General features: G+C 36.4%; 4 protein-coding genes across 5 annotated transcripts; all 4 read right to left on the bottom strand.

The window, feature by feature from the left end:
* Nucleotides 1–86: 86 nt before the first annotated feature.
* Nucleotides 87–3,414, bottom strand: LOC116033603 (28 kDa heat- and acid-stable phosphoprotein-like). Its single transcript, XM_031276361.1, has 8 exons — nt 3,169–3,414; nt 1,785–1,825; nt 1,434–1,508; nt 1,222–1,305; nt 1,074–1,108; nt 882–967; nt 468–533; nt 87–369 (listed from the first exon to the last, which is right to left on the bottom strand). Exons 1-8 carry the CDS (start codon nt 3,233–3,235, stop codon nt 335–337), a joined length of 489 nt encoding a protein of 162 aa, XP_031132221.1. The 5' UTR covers nt 3,236–3,414; the 3' UTR covers nt 87–334.
* Nucleotides 3,415–4,051: 637 nt separating this feature from the next.
* LOC116015968 lies at nt 4,052–8,921 on the bottom strand. The gene is made up of 8 exons (XM_031256138.1): nt 8,422–8,921; nt 7,426–7,629; nt 6,761–7,252; nt 6,424–6,534; nt 5,288–5,479; nt 4,688–4,915; nt 4,451–4,571; nt 4,052–4,363 (listed from the first exon to the last, which is right to left on the bottom strand). Exons 1-8 carry the CDS (start codon nt 8,842–8,844, stop codon nt 4,224–4,226), a joined length of 1,911 nt encoding a protein of 636 aa, XP_031111998.1. The 5' UTR covers nt 8,845–8,921; the 3' UTR covers nt 4,052–4,223.
* Nucleotides 8,922–9,670: 749 nt separating this feature from the next.
* Nucleotides 9,671–14,570, bottom strand: LOC116021568 (transcription factor VOZ1-like). 2 transcript variants are annotated; one of them, XM_031262002.1, is made up of 5 exons: nt 14,439–14,570; nt 13,731–13,980; nt 13,142–13,282; nt 10,821–11,337; nt 9,671–10,711 (listed from the first exon to the last, which is right to left on the bottom strand). In XM_031262002.1, the coding sequence occupies exons 2-5, from the start codon at nt 13,956–13,958 to the stop codon at nt 10,158–10,160; spliced, it is 1,440 nt and encodes a 479-aa protein (XP_031117862.1). In that variant the 5' UTR covers nt 13,959–13,980; nt 14,439–14,570; the 3' UTR covers nt 9,671–10,157. The 2 variants fall into 2 exon arrangements, with proteins under 2 accessions (XP_031117862.1, XP_031117871.1); XM_031262011.1 differs by having other exon boundaries at nt 14,367–14,493.
* Nucleotides 14,571–16,635: 2,065 nt separating this feature from the next.
* LOC116021582 (optic atrophy 3 protein homolog) lies at nt 16,636–21,888 on the bottom strand. The gene is made up of 4 exons (XM_031262018.1): nt 21,481–21,888; nt 19,862–19,996; nt 17,708–17,794; nt 16,636–17,229 (listed from the first exon to the last, which is right to left on the bottom strand). The coding sequence occupies exons 1-4, from the start codon at nt 21,607–21,609 to the stop codon at nt 17,071–17,073; spliced, it is 510 nt and encodes a 169-aa protein (XP_031117878.1). The 5' UTR covers nt 21,610–21,888; the 3' UTR covers nt 16,636–17,070.
* Nucleotides 21,889–22,691: the final 803 nt, after the last annotated feature.

Raw genomic sequence — 22,691 nt, 5'->3', positions numbered from 1 at the left:
TTATTTATTCATAATCATGATTTTAATATTGAACATTAATATTGTGTGGAATAAACATAACTTTTACCATCCTTTCTGTGAAGCAATTAGTCAATTTAGCCATCCATTATGTGTTAAATTTGTTATCAAAGAACAGGGAACTAAATACAAGTTCCATACATAGAGAAATTCAGGTTCCAGGCATTAAAAGATGGATAGCTCAAACCAGCCTCCAGTAAGAACAATCTAAGTATAAAAAACTTGCAAAACCCAACAGGCACTTTTATCTGTATGTAATAAATTTACATATAACTAGAACCCAGTAAAATCTTGAATTCATCAATCAGCAATCATATCATTTGCGAGCTTCCAACTTCTTCTGCTCTTTAGCTGCAGCAGTAAAAACAATCATAAACGAACTTGGATTAATGAATTTGATGGTGGGAAAGGGGTGTTCAGAGAATACGAGGGTTATATTTGAAGAGTACCAGATTTCTCCTCTTCTCGCTTTTTAGCAGCTTCTGCTCTTTGTTGCCTTATCATGGCCAAACGCTCTGCAAGTGCAAGGGTAATAAAGTAAATTATGAGTACAAATGGTGACGAGGGGGCTAGTATAGCTAATTACATGTAACTCCAGTAGCTTTCTTTGCCCATTAACCCCACAGGAAGGGGACAACTGGGCAAATTTGAGTGTGCGTGTGTGTACCCACGTGTGTATATTAGTGCGATATTTAGTTCTTGATGCTTAAATAGTTGTGTGCAAATCAATTCAAACTTCATCCTTGTTCTAGTCATGACACTATTCCACATGTAAAGACGTGAACTTTGAATTGATCTCAAATCCCCCAAAAAAAAAGGATTAGTTAAAATCCACATAATAATGACACCATCCAAATAAGTACCTAAATCCTTCCTAGCTTGTTCTGTTTTCCCTTGTTCTTGGAGCTTCATGTACCGTTCATGAGCTTGCTGCTTCTCTATCTCTTCCCTAAGGACAAGGAAGATTTCCATACAACAATGTAAACTAAAAGTGAGCAAGGTGTACATTGTGTATACATAAATTTATACTACGAAAAGAAAAAGACAATTCACACCTCTCACGTCTGGAAAGTTCAGTGGTTTTCTCAATCTGCAGAACAGAAAGAACATCTCATAATATAATACAAAAACCTGGTTTGTTTTAAAAAATAAGCTACATTACAAAATCAAGAAGAGAGTAGAAGATAGAGCCATGTATCGTACATCCACATTTTTGGCTTTCAGATTCTTAGGCTTGACCAGATTAGGATTTTCAATCTGAATGATGCCCTGTGTACCCTTCCGTTTCTATTATACAATCCAGTATTGAAGTGAAGATTAAATGTTAGCGTTGCCACAAACTCAGAAAAAAAGCAGAAAATAAATTTAGAGGAAAAAAAAAACATTAAATTGTCATAGAGAATGAGTGTGCATACTTCTGATTCTTCATCAGATCCTCCAGATTCCTCTTCAGACTCTGAACTCTCTACTTCCTCAACTTCAGCTTCTTCCTAAAAACATCAAAGAAATTAAATAAGATAAAAAATGCATAAACATCAGAGATGTAATTTAAAGATTGCATTTAACAGGAGTATTGTCTATCTTGGCCTTGCCCTAAGAGTTCAGAAATCATAAACTTGAATGTCAGAATTGAGTTACAATAACCCTCAAAAGTGTTGAAACTTAAATCATGCTTTCTAATGTCTTTGCAAACCAAATATCACTCCACCAATTTTGTGTCAATACACACACACACACACACACACACACACACGCACTAAAAATACCTTTTTAAAAGTTCGAGGACGAGATGCAGATGTACCAGCCACTGTGATATGGACACAACAAAAGAACTCTTATTATGCCTTCACTCATGAACTAAATAGAGAATAATTATCATAGTTAAAACTCGTCAAACAATAAATCCAATGAAATTAAAACATCCATATCTTCAAATGTATACTGTACATACCTAAATCAAATTTGGAAAGTACATGGAATAATGCAAAGGAACATGAATACAATTTAACTCTGAGCTTCTTTATTTCACAGATAATTATTAAATAGATAGATGCCATCTTCATCATCATTTCTAAGTGATTTTACATGCACATAATTACTAATAATTCACTTATTTCAGAACCCACCATGCAGATGACATTACACAGTAAATCAGATATAAGCTGATTAAGCTCAAATAGTCATACTTCTGCATGAATAGTATCAAGTTCAACAAGCCACATTTAAGCACCCTGTACACTAGGACTGCAGTGTAACCATCTAAATGTATATCCTACCATTTTGTCTCCTACAGATGTTGCATGAAACCTTTCTCAAATATGTTTCACTTGACCTTATTCTTCATCCTTATTTTTACCAAAAAAAAAAAGAGGAAAGTTTCCTACTCTTGGCATTCTTCAACTCATCCTATCACTTGTTCATTGGACAAATGTGGGTATACATAATGGTGCCTTACGTACATAATAAGGCTTGTTAACCACAAGGTTCCAGCTTTGACTCCTAGTGGGAGTGACCTATTGGTCTTCTTGGTTTGAGCCAGTCAGCTATGGACAACCTAACTAGGAAGACCAGAATTGGAAATCTTATTTATGTTGATCAATATGCCTTATGTGCTTATCACCATCAAAAAGTATCATTTCTAGTAGTTGAAGCTAGTGTGGAGTCTCAATGAAATAAAATTTAAATTTTTACATCACTCCCCACTCCAAAGCTACATCATAAAAAATCTATCCAACAGTACTAACTGTAATTTATCTGTCCTCAAAACAGAACTGCATAAATGCAAAAGCCAATCCAAACACAATACTCAGACAACAGGCTCCAATCATCGTCTACAACCTCAAAACATCATGAAATCAATCCAAATTCCTTAATAAAATAATCTCAGAACCAGCCTCAGTATTCATGAAATCCCAGCCCAAAACCGTCAAAATCAAAATTCAACGGTCCCATCATCAAAACAGCGTAGAATACAACTTTCTGCTCAAAGTTCCTAAAACGCAGATATAAATCCACCCAAAAAAAAAAAAAAAACAGCAACAAAAAACAAAAACCCATAAATCAAATTCAATATTCACAAACATATCAGAGACACTAGCATATCACATTATTAGTAGGAGAAAGATAAAAAGAGAATCAAGGGTGACATACTCATCTCCTCGGGAGTGGAGAATTGGCGCCGACCGGTGGGCTTTCCCTTGAACTTTCCCCTCCCCATGGCCGCTTTTGCTTAGCTGGTTTTTGTTTTTTTTTTTTTTTTTTGCAGTGAATTTTCTACCGAATAAGACTGAAGCCGACGACTGTAGGAGGAGAGAAGAGCTTTGCTGATTTCTGTGAAAAGCTTTACTGCGGATTTTTTTACTTTTCCCTCTTTCTTTTCAATATAATTGAGTTTCAGGAGAAATCAGAAACCCTAGTAATGAACAGTCCATTTCGAATATAAGATTTTTAATTTAAAATAAATTTAATTTTAAATTTTGAATTGTAGTATTAAGATTGAGATTCTTAATTGAGAGAAGTATCGTTTAAACGTTAAACCCCTTCAATTGGTAAAAACGATATAATTGATTCATATATATTAATAGAATAATATTCTTTTTGTCTAATTTTACAATGATTTTGTTCAAATATTGACAATTTTTATTTAGGATAATAGTTGTGTCCTTAAAATATTAAACTTGACAATATTTTGCCGTCAATTTGGTCAGAAGAACCATAATTGATAACAAAATTAAAATCAAAATTGATAAAATTCAAAAGTTAAGGGACCAAAAATGATTTTAATTCCAAGAAAAATGTAAGAGGGAATAAAACTTAAAAGTATAATTTGAAAGTATAAGTAACATTTTCCATCCTCAAATTATAGTGTGGACCAGTGGACCACGGTCCACATTACAAAATGGATATTAATAAATATTCATTTTAGTATATTGAAATTTCATTTTAATGTATTATAAATTTATTTTTAAATAATATACTAAAAATAAACTTGTATATCAGTGGTTCATATTATATTACTCCATGATCCACAGTATAATGACGAACTAAAAATATGCATAATTTCAACATTGAACAAGAAAAAAACTGCACAATTTGCTCAAGTTACTTGTCTATAACCATAACCAATGGTGCATGTAGTCGTCTTTACAGTGATTATGAGATCAGAATTCCACTAAAGCAATACTGCACTGACACACTAACTCTCTTCATTCACTCTGTTGAGCAATATTAAGTGGTCTGACCAAAGCAAAATCGCCTAAGTGGGACTTGGAGTTTACCGACATCAACAACTCCAGTACAACAACCTGACCTGGGTGTCGGATATTGAGACCCCGTTCAAGAAAACCTGTAATGGCGAGAACTCCAGTTCATGACTGTGATATGTGATTTGGGATTTCAGGGGCGATACAGAGAAACCTAAATTAGTACGTACCGGGAGACATGTCTTTCCCGCCATAGAGCTCTTTTGTTAAGGGGTTTGACGCCCAGTTATTGACAGCAACGCGGCTTGTAGGTTGGAATCCAACAATTCTCCCGTCCATGGACAACACTACCTGTTGAACAATAGCAGAGAAGCTTATAACTATGTTAAGCACTGCTATGGCAAGCAATCTTGCGATCATATGATGAAAATCTGATATATATATATATATATAATCAATAGAGAGACCTGATAATTGGCAATTTCTTGTGCAGATGCATTTATTTCCTCTTCGTTTTCCAAATGTGTGGAACTGGAGGGAACATCTAAAACATTAGAGCCACTTTCCATGGTGCTTCTGAGGAATTTTGGGATTTCTCCAATCCATGCACAGCAGCCAGAAGTGGTCCTTATTTCTCCAGGCCAACCAAGAGCAACCTTAATTCTTTTAATGATTGAAACACAGTGGGCTTCCAACTATAGAAACAAAGAGCACATTACTATAACATTCAACTGAACAATGCATTATGCAAACGGATATGACATGATTGATGTAACCTCCTGTCATCAACTACAGAGGAATACATGGCACTTGTGGCTACAGACCAACACAAATAATTTTGAACCTTGACATTTATTGACCCATTTTGTCTTTCATCGACAAGTCATGCATAGACCACAGAAATGAGAAAGTGAAGTGAAGCATGTTTATGAGAAGAATTTTGGAATTTTACAGTTCTTACGTCAGCGGAGTTATGATCCATAAAATGCAAAAAAGACCCCCATAAAGCAAGTTAACAACAGAAAAGTATGACATTATGAATTAAGACATTAGCAACTCTGGCATACCTTGCTAGATTCCATAAAACAATTCTGAATGTAGTTTGTGTCATAAGATTGAAGGGAATGAATTTCTTGACATTGAGGGTTCTTCCTATTTGGCAAATATGGCAGAAAGCGCAGATGTAGCACTTTGGCAGCAACTAGAAAAATCCCAGTAGCAAGGACAATAGACAGCCATTTCAACAAAGAAAAACTTCCCTGTAAACAAAAGAGGATAATCTTAAAACTTCATGGACAATTTCTCACAAGAATATGTTAACCTTGATAAAGGTGCCTAACATGTTAAGTTGTTAAGAATCAAGATGTTTGAGAATCCTCTTCTTGGCTTGGATAAACTCAGATCAAGTCTCTACTGCCAAGTTTAATAGGAGAAAGCCAAATTCAAAGACACATTTACTGAACAAACCTAATATCTTGGAGAATCTCAAGTTACGGTTTAGTATTGTAGCTATGAGTAGATATTTTCCATATTGACAAACATAACTGTTAATTATATGTAATACTTTTTATGTTCATAGACTTTTCTCCTCTCAACAAAAATAATACTCCGTAATAAATAAATCTCAAGCAACAGAGGACAAATAACCCACATAACCTACTAGAATTACTCTTAGTGAGGTTCAAACCTATGAACAAGGGTTCTGGCCTCAAGGCTCTTGACATTTAAGCAAGGCCTTGAGGTTTATCTACAAAAAATATTAGTAATATAATTCACTCTAAAAGTTATGCTTGAAAGGTTATTTTAGTACTTGTATTATACATGCTCAGAGAGTTAATACTAGCTCAATAATCCACCAATCCAAAATTGAGTTCAAACACGAATCTAAGCTTAAGAAGCCAAACCATAACTGCCTAAGTTATTAACTAACCAAACTCAAACAAATATCATTGTTTGGCTATTAAATGAGCAGAATGCAAGCCAAGCCTGCCTGAAAAACTAAGCAAGCCACATTAGTATCATACCAAGCTTGGCTCAACTACAGCTTGACTAATACAAGGCAAGCAAATTCTTAATTCAAGTTCCATATTCCACAAGTGCATAATACTGATGAGAAATTTCCCTGCTCAGTGACTTTGCCTCTTTGTCAAAAGTAAATGTGTAAGTTCACAAGAACATGAAAAGAAACTTATACATGTAATACCTTACGAGAAGAAAAATTCACAGCCTTTGCAACTGCACCAGAAGACAGTTGTTTAGAAGGAAGCGTATACACATCTTCATAGTACATATCTAGAATATCAGCCAACCCAACCTACAGTAATTGAACAAGACAGAGTTCATTAGAAAGAACCATTATGGTTCATCAGCTAATATAAAACACAAAACGCTGGATTATTCAAACATAATATGTGGTATTAGTCCTAGATAAGTAGTTAAAGTGAAATAAACTATTTCCCTGGGGAACTATGAACAGAATATAACTAAAGGCTTCATCTTAGCAAGATGCCAAAGTCAAAATCAAAGGAAAAGTGAAGTACCAATTGGGAATGAGTCAGAACTACCCAGTGCATATTTGTATCCAATTCCTGCCAACCCTCAAGTTTCACATTGCTAAAGTTATCAGTGTTAATCTGCAACCCGTAAGAAGGAACACATTCGCTGACCCAAGCAGCAAATTCAGGACCACCAATCCGTTCCAACTTCAGGTATGCTGATGATGCCAGCCAATTGCTCTTCCATTTTGCCTCCTTTGGTTTATATTTTCCAATTTCTAATCTAAACCTCTCCAGCAACGTTGCAGAATTTGCAACTACCTCATGTTCAAGTAAGTTATACAAAATGACAGATGAATCTTTTGACATAATCCTTTTAGGCGAATGCCACCAAGGGAATAACTTATTTGACTGTCTCCGTAATGATTTGGCAGAGAAACAACTTTGAGTACTTTCAAGAGCTGAAAGGCAAATAACTTCTGCAAGTACAGAAATGAGCTGTTCATCTGATGATTTGAGGATGAAAGATGCAGGTACCTGTTGATGGGAAAGTAATAACAGAACTCAACCTATCAGTAATCACGTGGCACCTGCAGGACAGACATTTTGAATGTGATATACAACAGAGTAAATCAGTTGCAATGAGACGAGCAAAGGGGTAAAGGAAAAAAGAAAAGGAAATATACAGAAAAAGCAAAAAGGTAAGTAACCTCTCTTAGATTTTCAAGATCATCCATTTTTCTTTCTGTTCCAGGTCTAAACAGAATCAGTTCAAAGTTCCAAAGCTGTTGCAAAGTCACTTGTCTAAAAGTCATGGCAAGTATATTCTTTGATGTTGTGCTGGACAGTAAATCTTTTGTAGTAGAACTTTTCATCTTTTTCGCCTTTTCCCTGACTTTGATAGCTGGTAAAAACTGTGAAAACCACAATGGTCAGTTAAATGGCAATTGTATTTCTTACCATAGCTAATTGATGCTAAGTAAAGGGAAAAGACAAACCATGAAGACAACTTTTGTAGCTTATAAAAACTGTCAAAACCATAAGACCAACAGCTTGAACTGACAAACTATATTGATATTCCCAATTTAACATAAATCAATTTTAGATATCCATAGCATGCTTGTTACTGTCTTAGACTGAGATAGGCACTTATATATTTCCATGTGACCCAAACTTATCATGAATTCATGATAGGTAAACATTCACATGGGCCAAAACCCCACTAAAAACGCCAATTTGGTAAAATAATTAGCTTATTAGCCAATTTTAACTTATTTGACCATTATTAGATGTTTGACTTGGTTAAAAAATCAATATAAGTGTTTGACTAATCAACATTTTGTAACTCCACAATGTTAAAATTCAAAACGCAGCTCAAAACAACTTTTTCAATTAGCTTTCCAGACACCTTCTACAATCACCTAATGTTTTCAACTAGTCATACTCTCTGACCCAATCAGCTAAACATTTACTAAATCCGGCCTAAATTCAAATTCAATTAATTAGCTAGTCTAACTCAAGGTCTTATAGAGTTCTTATTTTTTTCAATGTGGACTATTAACAATATTGTCCAGAATACTGATGCTTGAAAACAATCAGAACAAGTAATTGCAACTGCCATCACAACTCACAATTCATTATCGTTTCCTTGACCTGAACCTCAGTATTTGAGATAGAAGAAAGTGAAGATTATTGTATGTACTGACCAGTCTGGTAGAGATAGTGCTGCGCTCATCAGAAGACCCAGGAAACACGGTGTGGACGACCATATTCGACATCCCTGATTGGATGTGCTCATCGGCAGCTTCGCCGCCATCGGCAGCAGCCGCCGTGAGCGCCTGCTGGAATCCCACGGCACCAACCGCGGTGAGTCGGGCCAAGTCGTTCTCGTAAGTCCGCACTCCCGGGAGCTGTTTCTCGGCTCCGTAAAACTCGGCTACGGATTCGAGGATGGCTTGCTCTGAAGTCGGGATAATGGGGTCCCGAGCCGAACAGGAAAAAATGACACGCGGAGTTCTGGTGGTTCCCAGGGGTAGTTTGTGGAAGGGGAGAGGGAACTTTCTGGAAAGAGAGTTGGTGCGAGAAGAAAAGAGAGGAGTGCCGGGAGATAGAGTATAAGCGAGCGCCATTGATGGAGCTCCGAGGTGGAGCAAGGGTTTAAATTGTTTGTTTGAAATATGAGTCCAGCGAAACCGAAAGGGTTTTCGTTTACTCAGGTTATAGTCGAATCAAATCGGACAGTGATTGAAAATTTAATTAGCTATAGATAAATTAGAGGAAAAAGTACCTTTTTTTTTCATTGATTTGTACATTTACATCATTTTTTCTTTCTAAATTATTCATGACCCGATCGTAGCTAATCAGAGTAAATTATTCAATGAATACATGAATAGTTGGAGAAAAACTTTGAGAAAAATGTTATTTTTTCTATGCGAATATAATAGCTTTATTATCACGAAAATATTGAGTTTCATTGTATACTAATACTAAACTTAATATCATGAAAAATTAAATTAAATTAATTTTAATCAAACAATCGTTAACCAAACCAGACATATTAAACTGAATAAAGTAAAAAATTATAAATTCAACTCTTCATAGGGATATCCTATTTTGGCCTTTTCAAATTAAACTTGTTGAAATGGATGGTCAAATTAAACTTGTTAAATTACATCTATTTGATTAAACTTGTTGAAATGGTTGGCCTTCTCAAATTAAACTTGTTAAATTACATCTATTTGTTAGCTAAGATCAATGGTTTACTACTCTTTATCAGTTAAGATCATAAAGTAGTCATTTCTTCTTTTTTTTTTTGAGAAAAGTAGTCATTTCTTTGAATAGCAAAACTACTCTTTGCCAGCTAAAATCATAAAGTAATCACTTCTTTGAATAGTAATCATGACAGGTAATATAATAATAAATCAAATATAAAAATATATACAAAGTATAACAAAATGATAGCAAGTCAAATAGTAATTAACTAAGAGTGTAGTAATTTATTGAGGGAGAATAAACCATTCGCCACTTCAATCACAATTATTCAAAGAGATTCAGCCTTCATCATGGCCACAAGTCCACTATTGAACCTATTTTTAAACTGAATAATCAACTGGACAGTTGATATATAATAGATAAACAAGAACCATCTGAGGACTCCATTATGATTAGCAAAAATCGCCATTACAGATTGAAAGAGCATTCAAGCTCCATAAATTTTTGTTCATAGCTCTGTACATTTATAGCAAGGAGTTAGAACTTCTGAGACACGAGTATAATCGAAGACATATAACCAGGAAGAAATACACTTCTTCACTGAGACTGAGGCGGGACGACTTCATAAACTTGTTCGTCTGCTGTGAAGCCGGGTGAAAAATGCGACTGATGTACACTAAACAGACGAGATATGCAGATTCGGTTGAGTTTGTCAAAAACCTGTATGATATTACGTTAGATAGTAACCACTCAGATTGTCAATAAGGTAATCGTAGGTTGCCCCGGGGGGATAACCAAACCCTTCAGAAACGGGAATCATTTGATTTGATATGGGAGGAATGCAACCGGTACCGTCTTTTAAGTTGGCCTTCGCCCTACCTTTGACAGGGCGCTTGTTTTCGGGAGGGAATTCTGCGGTGAGTCTCACCATTTGCTTTTGCAGATCAACGACTGACTCGGTGCTTACTTTTCCCTTCGGGCTTTTCTTTCCATCCACGAGCTTTAGTTCCAATCTGTACAAAGCACAGGCATCGTACTTGTTGATTTCGTATTCATAGAGGTGCCACTCGAGGTTTTTCATTGGCTGTGGATCCATATAGTAAGATCTCTTCAGTCCTCCAAACTCATTCATAACCTGCTTCCTTGATTCGTGCCACCCACGGCCATTATAATCGGGCAATGACCTCTGCTTTCTATTCCCACTCTCGAATGCTCTTCGAGGCATATCAAAGAAAAGCCATTCCCGTATTGTTTCACCCTCAACAACTTTAAGGTCAAAGAGCTCTGCAAATCACAAGTAAATCAATTTGAATATGATTCCAAGAACATAAGAAGGAAGATAAATCGCAACACAATAAGGGCACACAAATGTTTCAAAATCACAGAAACTCACCAGGTGCATTCCACGGGGATTTTGCTGTTGCTGCACCCTCACATTCAGGAATACCAACATCCTTCCCCTGCGCTTTAGCGCTAAGAGCTTGGAAGAGCAAATTATCCTTTAAGCCAATACCCATTGGTCTTACAATTGGGGTATGTCCAGGGAAACCTTCATTTGGAGCAAGGGAAGCGTGATAGTCACTGCAATAGTCTTGGGACTTCTGGCACCAGTCTGACCCCATCGCAGGTCTCGGGCAATCCCAAAGTGCACATTTTGGCCCCAAGAAAGCAGAAGGTGGAGGACTAATATGAACTGCAGGCAAAGCATCCTCAAGGCAAAGATTCACACCATCAAACCCAGGGAAGTACTGTTGCCCGTATTCTTGTTGAAATTCATATGATTGATAATCTAACTGCGCCGGAATGCCCATATTATCAATTCCCACATTGTTGGCACCTATATGATTGCTCTTGCATTGATCAACCAACTGGAAACTTTGTCCCTGAAGCACTTGAGTTACATTGAGATCCTGTAGCACATACAGTTGACTAGACATAAGTACCTTAACGCATCATCCTACCAAACCCTTATCATGCAAAGAACAAAAGGCACACCGCACACTTTAAACAACAAAAGCAAAGAAAATGATAACTGAGAAGAATAGAGCAAGCACTATAATAAAGAAATGATGAGTTAACAAAAGATCTTTTTTTTGGGAGGGGAAGGGAAAACAGGGAAATTGACTGAAATGGGTGAATTCGTTTGGGAAATGAGTTTCTTGTCAGAAACGCAATTCCCAAACGAGTTTCTAGAATTTCTGATTTTTTTCATCAGTCAACGTGAAATGCAAGTGGTACTTGCGTTTCTCGTAGTATACGAGAGACGCAAGTGTGCGTCTCTACCGTTTTCGTGAGGCCCTCAAACCAGTTTTCGTCAAAACCCTCATTGCACCCATCATCCGCCATTACTGCGAGTCCATATGGCCATATGGGTAAAGAAACTCAAGAATGATTCGGATGTAGAACTGTTGAGTTGTGGTGGATGATAATGGCGAAACCAGTTGTGGTGTTCTCAGATATGGAACACCCCATGCTGCACAGTAGACATCATCAATTGGGGTTTCGCACTCCATTCTCTCTCCCTCTCTGTCTCTCTCTCTCTTTGGGAGGATTAAGGAATCAAGAAAGAGAACCAAAGCCAAGAGTTCTGGTTCTGGAATGATGGCGAAAGAAAGGAATTTTCCGGTTGCCAGTCTAATAGAAAAGGAACTACTTCATGTCCCAAGAAAGGTTACGGCGGAGGCGGAGGCGGAGGGTTTTGCATCTCCACAACAGTCTTCTCTGCCCCCGGCTGCTGACAGGGACACTGCAATGCCAAGAATCTGGGCACTTGATCGCCTGGCATTAATATCGGCAAAATCAGGCTTTGATTTTGCTTCAAAACCACTTGTCCCAGTGGTAATAGCAGGAGAATATGCTGCTCTAGGTGAAGATGACGATCGAGAGAAGCGCGGTGTCGAGAGGGAAGCCCAGTGATGGCCGAGATGTATCCACATGTGGCGGTGCAGAATATGGACTCTCCATCCTCGTTTTTCGGCCTGCATTTGAGACTATGTGCTGACCGGCTCCGCTACTCCATCATCCTCCTCTTCGTCTTCATTGATTTCCTCATAGTCATCCTCGTCGCCACCGCTTGATGAATAAATCAACTCTTTTGGTTTTCTTCTGAAGACATAGAATTCTTGTTCTCTGTCTACCGTAATGACTCCTGACCGGCGATTATTTCGCCGGTCAAGGAGACATGCAAGTCAGACCACTTGCGTTTTTCGTTGACCGGCGAAAAAAAATTGGAAATTTTAGAAACTCATTTGGGAATTGCATTTTTTACAAGAAACTCATTTCCCAGACTAGTTTTTCCTACTTCTGTACAACTTTTAAAAGCTTCTCATTTTTGTCAAATATCCATAAAATTCGCCCATTTCAGTCAATTTCCCGGAAAAACATAAGGGAAAGAAAAAGATATTTGCTTCTCGCCTTCTCTGACTCCAAAAAGATTAAAAGAACTGAAGAGCATATTAATTACAGACCAAAAGTTGATGGAATGAAAATTGAATAAGCATTGCTGGATGGCTTTTACTGTCCTCTTCAAAAACTTAGTGTAGTGACTAAAACACTAGGTCTGTGATGGAATTTACACTTTCTCATAGCATGTACACGTCACAATATAAAAAAATTCTTAACTTGATAGACAGGTTCTATATACTCAAAAGGTCTACTCTGCAGTTTCTACTTCTAATAATATTTGTCAAAAGAGTCCAGAACAAATATGTTTACCTCTTGATAACCAGTAGCATCAACCCTTTGTGCATCAGGTTCATGCTTTGGAGCAGCTAATGCACTTGTGGCATCATCTTCTTCCTCACCAAGCTGCACCAGTCTACAAAGGTCTGATGTGTTAAACCCCAGACTCCCTCCCTGCAAACATAGAGGTCAACACCCACAATCCAAATTTTAGATTCAGAAATCGACAAAAACGAAACACACAACACTATAAAATCAAACACAAGCTTAAAGAAATTTGCGAGCAAGAATGACTATACATGTATTCAGCTTCACACCCACAATTATGCAGACATGCATCATGATCTATAATCTTCACATACTCTATGTGCCCATGGAAAACTCAGATGGTGATGGTAATAATATATGCAAGGGTAAACCGTAGGAATAAATATCTACTCCACAGCAGGCACATCTACTCTGTTAGCATAGTGTTGATCTAGGCAAGTATAACGATAGTTGTTAGGACCACAATACCCAATCACACCTATGGCACAACAGTCAGAACAGACTATTAGTATATGTTGGGCAAGATGGCCTATTCATTTAGTCAACAGAGATCACCATAGCAATTTGGTCATACCTGCAAAGAAGAAGCTGGGGAGGGCTCATTCAGCTCTGCCTTCCATTCGCGAAGCATCTGATTAAGCTGCTCCTCAAGTACTGCCACCTCAATAGTACGGCTCTCCTTCCTCAGAGACTGCAGATCAGTAAACATCCCTTGCAGATCATCCACCCGGTTCTTGGCCCTATCCTTGAAAATCTGGTACGTTGCCGACCTGCCCGCAATGCTCCTTGAACTCTTTCCCATCTGGAAACCCTCAATTCTTAACCTGCAAAATAAACACATAGACATCCTTGATCTCCGACATACCAGCTTGAATTACTCACTAAAGAAATTAAAATTCCATGATCATACCAATAAGCAAACTGAAAATCTGAATACCCATAACACAAAGTTTGATCAAAACCCAACACCCAAACAAACCCAGTACTTAAAATATGAAATTTCGTTTTTTCAAGATAAAACCCCAGCAAAAGCAAGGCGATCTTGATTCATGAAGCGAGAATCACACACACAAAACCCTAATTTCGGATGAGAATGCAATTTCAGTATTCCACTATCAAACTCCAAAGACTTCAACACAAAATTATTATTAAAAAAATAGCAAAAAACAATTGGAGCAAAAGAAAAAGGCAGGAAAGTCCCAGAACTTACACAGAAGAGGAAAACAACAGCTCAAAACAAAAAGGCAACCAAACTGAGAAGATTTCGGAGAGATGTCGGTACCTGAAGACGACGGCGGAATGAAGTACGGTATTGGGAGTGTAGAGAGAGGGAGAAAACGGTGTGATCTTCTTCTTCTCTCCTTCGCCAGTTCCTTATAGTTTGTGTGTTGAAGGAGAGGAGACTTGGGTTTTCTACCCAGCAGCGCACCCAAAAAAGAATAAAGGGTAAATTGGTAAAATCAGAAATGGGGCACAGAATCTGCACGCGGCAAAATAATGAAGACCCGCCGTTGGGCGGTAGATACTGTTTTTTTTTTTGGTTATATATTTTATTTTTAATTTGACAACCGATTTAAAATGAGTTTATAAATTCAAGTATTGATAGTCACAACATGTAAAGTTCAAATCTATTTACTTCATTCGCCCGTGATAAGAGTAGTAAGGTACATGCCGCATTGAAAGCTTAGTTGTTATATGGGTAAAAAAAAAATTTTTTTTTAAAAAAAAAAGAGGAGGGGCTCCTTGTGCGATCTTTCCATATGCTATGTTGGATCGAGACGTGAGGGGCCAGGTTGAAGATTTAACCGTTGGGAAGAAAGAATGGTAAGGAATCTTTGGAGTCGTTTAAACCGAATTGTGGTCATCCATACATATAAGAAATAATTTGTTGGAAAAGAAATAGTTATTTTTAAGGGTGAAAATGTCAATTTAACATCATAAGGGGGAAAACGGTCACTTTATCAAATATGAAAATTTTGTACCATGGCAAGTTGGCAATCATAAAAATTTTGATTACTAAAAATAGAGAGTGATATATGTTAGTTCAATTAATGGATTACTTAACTTATAAAAATTATAAAGAGTTAATTCCAGCAATGGTCCTCCGACTATGTTGATTTTTCAAAATTAGTCCCCGACTTTTAATTTGGACAATTTAGGTCCCTTGACTTTCAAATTATTTCCAATGTTGGTCCTTTTGTCAAATTTTGGTTAAATTGAGGTCAAATGAAGGGGTAAAATTGTCCGTTCACTTGTATACTCGTATTTCTTCTGTCCTATACGCTATATATATGAATATAATATCAGTCGAAGAGACATTGAATGAGATTATTTGGCTTCGATTGAGACTTCGACTGAGATTATATTCATATATACAACGTATATGATAGGAGAAATACGAATAATAATACACTAAACATGTGAACGGACAATTTAATCCCTTCATTTGACCTCAATTTAACCAAAATTTGACGAAATGACCAACATTAGAAAGAATTTGAAAGTCAAAGGACCTAAATTGTCCAAATTAAAAGTCGGAGACTAATTTTGAAAAATCAACATAGTTGGAGGACCATTGCTGGAATTAACTCAAATTATAAATATATTCTCTCTTTATTTTTAACAATTGACATTTTTACAGTAAACATAGTAAAACTTCACAGAAAGAGAGATAAATGTACATGAGGTGTGACTACTACACCTCTTATAAATTTGTCAACTTTCATTAAACTTAGGATGTACATCAAGAACAAATGGCATTCTTGGACTTCTATTGTGGATAAACACAAATTGAATGACTTCAAGTCCTAAACCGACCAAGACAAATTCCTTGTACAATTGTACATCTCCACTAAACAAAGTCCTGGAATATGTTTGCAGAAAAATTTGCCCTCAGAGAATTATAATTAACTTAAATAAATAAATTACCCCGCGAGGCTATATCATTTAGTTTGACCAGTCACCTTAAATTCTTGTTCCAATAAGATCATTAAGAGACCGTGAACGATCAAATAAAGAGATGAAGACCCGTTGTGTGCAGAATGTACAAGCAGAGATGGGAACGTGGGTACTGACGGATACCTAATGTATCGAAAATATTAATAAATAAATAAATAAAAAGATTCTTATCTCACCAATGTGTAATTCTCCACGAATTCCAGAATAGGACTTTCCCCAATATTCTTGACATGGCAAAACATGATTGGTCCTTTAACAATTTTAAAGACATACACTTTGCTAGCAGCATCCTGATCCATCAATAGGGGAAGAAAAAGTCATTTTTTTTTTGTGTGGGGAAAGAGATGAAGAGAGTAAGGAAGGCATAAAGGGCACACCCCACTACCATCACCAAGATTCTCTGTAGTCAATTCTTGATGCACCTGGGGATGGAGCTGTATTGAAAGGACAAATGTTTATAAACTTTCCAGATAAGGAGCATCTGGAATCATCTCATCATCAGTATCCAATACCAGATCATGGGTTAAAGCACAAATATAATTCCACATTTCATCAAGTTATTGTACAAAATGTGCATCAGATAATATGAATGCATATCTCAAATAAAATGTGCTTGGTGATGTCAAGAAATGGGAAAAGCTGACGGAAGGAAAGAAGACGCGTGAGCTCAACGAAACACAGGTCAAATAAAGCCGGAGGCTTTTATAAAATTTCTGGGTATACTGTATATCACAAATTGACAAAACAAACAATGTGAGGGTATTCTACTTCTCCCGTTTTATAATTGATGTCGTGATGTGGCAAGAATGACTACATCCCATCCCAAGTTTGAATTTTTATTTTTCCCTGATCACCAAGAGCAGAGTTTAGATTTCTTTTTCATTGTAAATGGGAAAGTAGGACCAAAGAATGGAAAAGAAATTGTGATATCTTGCAGTCACAACTTTGAGCACAGATCATGCAGGCGTTGGTGACTTTTCTTGTTCACTCTGGGGATGTCTGTACTTGAACATGCCAGCAAGCCCTCGCCCCCTTGCTAGCTGTTCAAGCTCTTGGATTTGGTGTTTAAGTGCTTCTATGTCCCTCGCTAGCTCTTCCTCTCGTAGCCTCACTGCCTGTAAACAATACATTGAACTACAGCATTTGTATAATTTTCTAAGAGTGCAAATTAAATATGCACCATAAAAACATAGCATGCAGATTAAATTTTGGCTATGGACATGCTGGAGTACAATTTGTGTAGTGAAATGCAATACAAAGCTCTCATATCAAAACTAATATAAGGGCATGAAATAAATTTATATGCTGCCTCCTCAAAAGCTATTTCTGTCACTGGAAATTACAGCAAAATAACTTCAACATAGTGCTAGAAGCGAGGGATTTTCATATCAAGGAATGTGAACAATGCAAAATCAATATATTCAACACCATAATCATAGATAGAATTATACACAATGCTGAATTCGTCTAACAAGTTTACATGGAAATTTATTTATTGAACAAAACTGAAGTTTTTATGGTAGCAGGACAATGCATGGACAATAATTTTCTCAAGAAAGAAGATACTAATAAGGGATACATTTGACATATTACCTCCATTTCTTTCCGACGGAGTTCCTCCTTCTTAGCTTCTGATCGAGAACTTCGCTGCACTTCAAAAATAAGAGCAGCTACACCAACCTATTCATAATTATTGTAAAAGTTAGATGTTATGCAAAATGCAGATTTTGGAAATTGGAGCAGTGGCAATAACTGTGTTATCACCAAAAAAAAAAAAAAAAAAGTAAATATACCCTCCATTGACTACCAATACGATTATAATCTTATTATGTCCATTGAAATCATAATTCAACACAAAACAAGTAGCATGTCAATCCTTGAACAGGAGAACCAAATAAAATCACTTATTTATTGAACCATTTTTACTTTGACCAAGAGGAAACAGTACCCAACCATATAGGGTGGAAATTCATACTACAAAACAAGTTTTTAACCTAGTGTTATATTTATGCGGGTTGTTTTTAGGGTAGGGCATCAAAATTGAGATTTTGATTTGTTGATATGCCTATCTAATATGCTATTTACTGGTCTAGGTTTAAACAAAAGCACTGTATCACACAAGATTTGGACTGTAAACTCCTAAAAAGCCTCATTATGCGGTCTGCCAAAGTATGAAGAGGTAAAGTAACAAGCAGAAGAATTTTAGGGGGGAAAGATTAAGTTATGGAAATGTTGTTTCTTGTTCTGTTCCATTGTTAACTGTTGAAATATATAACACCCTAACGTAACCATAGGTTTAGCCCAGGATGTATATAAAACCAATCGCATCACTGTTAGCACCATTGGACTCCTCTCATCTAAGTAACTCAGCACTTGAAGTTTGGCCACCAACTTCTGCCACACACACACCATGCGCCATTGCCAAAGCTTCCTTCACACTTTGCCATGTTCCATAAAGGCCTTTTTAGTCTATTTTCATCACCAGCTTGCTAATTGTTCTATGCTTGTTTGGTCATGCTTCCTCAACCGCGCTCAATAGGGGAGAGCTTTTTATTTTTTATTTTATCTTTTTATGCCATGCCATGCCCTAGAGTGTTTCCATTTGTTGTCGGATTGTTTTGAGGATGCTTGCATTTTGCTCCACCCTTTGGCATCTTCATTCTAGTGCTGCCTATGCACACTACACTGTTTTCCAAGGCTATTCACATCCATCACTATCTATTCACATCCATCACTATCAGAGTATCAGGGGCGGATTTACTAACGGGCAGTGGCCCCCCACTGAATTTTTTATTTTGAAATTAGTATCGTGTATGCTTATATTTTTTAAATACAACTCCAAATTTGTACATTTAATTGTCTAATTGTATTTGTGATTTGTACATTTGTGAAACGTATAATGTGTGCTTGTTTGTGATTGATATCAAATTGTGAAATTTATAATGTAGATTAATTTGTGATTGATATAAGGTTTATATATTTATTTTTAGTCGAGTATTTGTATTTATAATGTGTGTTAATTTGTGAGATTTATAACGTGTCATATGTAGTAATGAGCTCTTAAATGATTGCTTAGTGTTGTATTTGAAAAGACATTTTTTTTTTATCATGTATCAAATGACACAATTTTATAGCAATTTCAAAATACAATAAAACATAAAGGAGCACTATCTCATAGTTTGTCATGTGTATATGTGTGTGTGTATTTTTTTATTTATAATATATTTTGTATTTGAACCATTTTATCTAATCAATGGTGTTCTATACTTTGTCATTAACATTTTTACCATGTTTTGAACTGCTTTAGTTTCTCCCCGACTCAATAATATTTATGGTCCACCATTGATCACTATCATTCTCTAACCATGTCTCTCTTTGTAGGTTTCGAGTGAGGGGGAGTATTGGTTTTTCGCTATGGTTTTGTAAACTATATAAGCTTGAAATATCTATGTGATCTAGCTTGTGAGGGTGTTGAAATATAGAAAAACTTAGCTTAACCCTATTGTAGCCATAGGTTTAGACTAGTGGGTGGTGGCTATTCATTACCCGCTAGACTTTCAATCCCTTAGTTTCAAGGCTAACTTTACCTCCATGAAGTCAGGGTACTGGAGCATATATATATATATATATATATTGGGCATATTGCCATATTGAAGATAGTAAGTTATAATAGACTTAATGACTACAAACAGGCATTGAAAGAACTACAAAGACACCTCAGGTAAAGATAAATGGGAAAGCACCTACCGAGAAAATAAAGAGTTCCCCAAGAAGGTCTACAGCATTTTGGACAGCTTTCTCCTCATTCAAAGGTCGTATTTCAACATCAGTTGCATGACCATATATACGTCTTTGCATTGTAGTTGTGATTCGGTGGTTTGCCTGGATTCAAGAATAACAAAAGGAAGTTATTGTTTAGTGTTGCCTCGATTGCTTACGAAAGATAGTAAGTTATAATAGACTTAAATGATTGCTTAGTGTTGCCTCGATGAAATTCCTCTTTAGCTAATAGACACATCAAGTTAAAAACAACCAACGTAACAGTTAATTATCCTTAGAAAGATAGTTCAAAATTTTATATGCCAATTGCTCCAGACCAACCACTGCTCTGCTAATCTAAAACCTCATCACATCTACTACTGCAGAAAGAAATTAAGAATTACAAACAAATGAATCCTTGCCCATGTCTTGATACAAACTAATAACACTCTTATTACACTCTACTAAATACACCTCTGCCAAGGTTTTCCAAACATGAACCTGTGAATGGTGACAGCTAACTGCAAAATTTATCTTTTCCAAACATGAACCTGTGAATGGTGACAGCTAACTGCAAAATTTATCTTAGCATAGCAGCTTTTATTACTGAGCATCGTCTTGCATTGAACAAATATTAACCGATATGTGCCAGAAACATTAGAATGATGGCATCTGTCAGGGCTGCTTACGAAAGTTCATTAAAGAACCAAACTCTTCAGTCAAGATAGTTAGCACAAGATGACTAGCATATAATATTTTTTGGGTGGTGAGAAAAACCCGCAACTACTACACAAAGGCCTGAACCAATCATTATTACATGGACCATGACTGTGTGGACCATAAATAAAAAGTACATTTTTAATATACTAAAAGTAAATTATTGTGTATGTAAAGTAATGATTTGAGTACTGAAAATGCATTATTTTATATATAATACGGAGTATCAAATAATGTACTTTCAGTACGCAAAAAATGTACCTTTAGTATATTAAAAATGTACCTTATATTCATGCTCTACACAATAATTTGCCGACCCTGAACTAGGTAAACCCCCAGCCCACCTTATGACTCTAACCAACAAAGGACCATGAGAAGGTAAATCAATCTAGGTTTCCCTAAATTGAGTGGCTCAAACCAAGCAGGTCAATAGGTCACTCCCACTTGGAGTTGATCTTGTACCGTTGTGGTTACCAAGTCAAAAGCCTTAACTTAGATGGGGTTGCCCCAGCCCCCAAGCATTTAACATTTCTTGTTAGCCAAAGAATAGCAATTCAATTTCACCTTGTCTGAACTACATTTCTACTAGTACCCAATTATTTATAACTAAATAACACATTTTTCCCAGTTAACCAATGCCTCCTCCAGATTGAATTCAACAACATAAAAAGTTCAGTCCACTTAATCAATGCTCTCATCTACAAAAGCTTTTCTTTTTCTTTATTTCCTCCGCCTAACAGTACAAGAGAGCCGAATTTACACAAAACACTTCTCCATTTCAATGCCCAAATCCAAATTAAACAATAATTAGTGTAACGATCATGCAATCCTATAAGTTTCAAGCTATAACAACAATGCAAATAACCATATATACTCATAAATGAAATTACCTGAGCAATGCCGACGATGAAATTGCGGAACTTGGGGTGTCGCCCGGCTTCCTTCTTGAGCCGAGCGGCAACGGGTTTACTCAGAGTCTTCAACGCAAGCGTCCCGAGCTTCAAAAGTGGCAGCACCATTATTCACTCCTCGAATCAATCGTCTCCGTATATCCTCGATCTTCGGATTCTAAGCAATCACGAAACGCAGACGCCCATTTCTCCGTCGATCCATATATTTAGACGACGCGGCAGAGCGGAGACGAGGAATGGAAAAAAGGTTGTTGACTGGCTGCGTTGGATTTCTTGGTAAAGAAGCCAAAATCCGTGTGAGCCGTCATTTGATGATCTTTGGTTATTTATATCCCAAGTCTTGACTCAATATCAGATTCAGATCGACTGATTGTTGCGTTGCAGAGTGTTGACCCGAATTTGGCATCGGGTTTCGGTTGGGCAATATTGACTATGGTTCACAAATTTTGGGGCAAAACTCATTAAAATTACAATTGACACTATGATATTGCCACAAACAATTTTTATTTATTATAGTTAAGAATATGAATAATGATTAAACACAAAATTTGATTATGATTATTGTAACAATATTTTTTAAATATGTGAATTATAATTGGGTGAATTTTGATAAAGCTAGCACATCATTCAACTTATTTGATGGTAGGGAATGAGACGTTAAGTTACGACATGTCTATCATGAGAATAATTATTTCATTATTTTGTTGAGTTTACAATTTTAATTAATAATTATGAATATCAACATAATACACAATAAAAATGATATTTGATGGATCTCATGGGCACGGCCCAAGAATAATTAAAGTAAGCTGGGTGGGGTTGACTAGGTGTCTAGGGGCAAATTATTGCATGGACCATGGTCCACACATATGTGTGGTTTTTGTACCCTAAAATAATTTACTTACAGTACAAAAATAATGTACCTTCAGTACAAAAATAATGTACTTTTTATTTATAGTCCACACAGCTGTGTGGACCATGGTCCATGCAATAATGATTGGTGTCTAGGTGGAGTATGTTTTATGTAGGGGTGGGCATTTCGGGATTCGGTTCGATTTTTTCGGTTTTGGTATCGGTATCGGTATTTCGGTATTACAAAAAATGATACCATTCGGTTTTACAATAAAGTTCGGTTCGATTTCGGTTCAAAATTCGGTTTGGTTAAGGATGTTTCAATTTTCAACATTTAA

Source organism: Ipomoea triloba, chromosome 1 (genome assembly GCF_003576645.1).
Source record: "Ipomoea triloba cultivar NCNSP0323 chromosome 1, ASM357664v1".
Taxonomy (NCBI): domain Eukaryota; kingdom Viridiplantae; phylum Streptophyta; class Magnoliopsida; order Solanales; family Convolvulaceae; genus Ipomoea; species Ipomoea triloba.
The sequence above is the reverse complement of the archived record's forward strand: the minus strand, read 5'-3'. Positions and strand labels throughout refer to the sequence as shown.

Excerpts from the sequence above, each read along its gene's own strand:
- LOC116033603 (XM_031276361.1), bottom strand. The coding sequence starts at position 3,235 with ATGGGGAGGGGAAAGTTCAAGGGAAAGCCCACCGGTCGGCGCCAATTC. Across the intron at positions 1,509-1,784 it reads GTCCTCGAACTTTTAAAAAG|GAAGAAGCTGAAGTTGAGGA; the intron begins GTATTTTTAGTG and ends TGATGTTTTTAG. Across the intron at positions 370-467 it reads GCGAGAAGAGGAGAAATCTG|CTAAAGAGCAGAAGAAGTTG; the intron begins GTACTCTTCAAA and ends TTACTGCTGCAG.
- LOC116015968 (XM_031256138.1), bottom strand. The coding sequence starts at position 8,844 with ATGGCGCTCGCTTATACTCTATCTCCCGGCACTCCTCTCTTTTCTTCT. Across the intron at positions 7,630-8,421 it reads GCACTATCTCTACCAGACTG|TTTTTACCAGCTATCAAAGT; the intron begins GTCAGTACATAC and ends TGGTTTTCACAG. Across the intron at positions 6,535-6,760 it reads TTCTGACTCATTCCCAATTG|GTTGGGTTGGCTGATATTCT; the intron begins GTACTTCACTTT and ends CAATTACTGTAG.
- LOC116021568 (XM_031262002.1), bottom strand. The coding sequence starts at position 13,958 with ATGGGAAAGAGTTCAAGGAGCATTGCGGGCAGGTCGGCAACGTACCAG. Across the intron at positions 13,283-13,730 it reads CCCCAGCTTCTTCTTTGCAG|GGAGGGAGTCTGGGGTTTAA; the intron begins GTATGACCAAAT and ends CTATGTTTGCAG. Across the intron at positions 10,712-10,820 it reads ATCCCCGTGGAATGCACCTG|AGCTCTTTGACCTTAAAGTT; the intron begins GTGAGTTTCTGT and ends TGTGATTTGCAG.
- LOC116021582 (XM_031262018.1), bottom strand. The coding sequence starts at position 21,609 with ATGGTGCTGCCACTTTTGAAGCTCGGGACGCTTGCGTTGAAGACTCTG. Across the intron at positions 19,997-21,480 it reads TCATCGTCGGCATTGCTCAG|GCAAACCACCGAATCACAAC; the intron begins GTAATTTCATTT and ends TCTTGAATCCAG. Across the intron at positions 17,795-19,861 it reads GGGAACTCTTTATTTTCTCG|GTTGGTGTAGCTGCTCTTAT; the intron begins GTAGGTGCTTTC and ends AATTATGAATAG.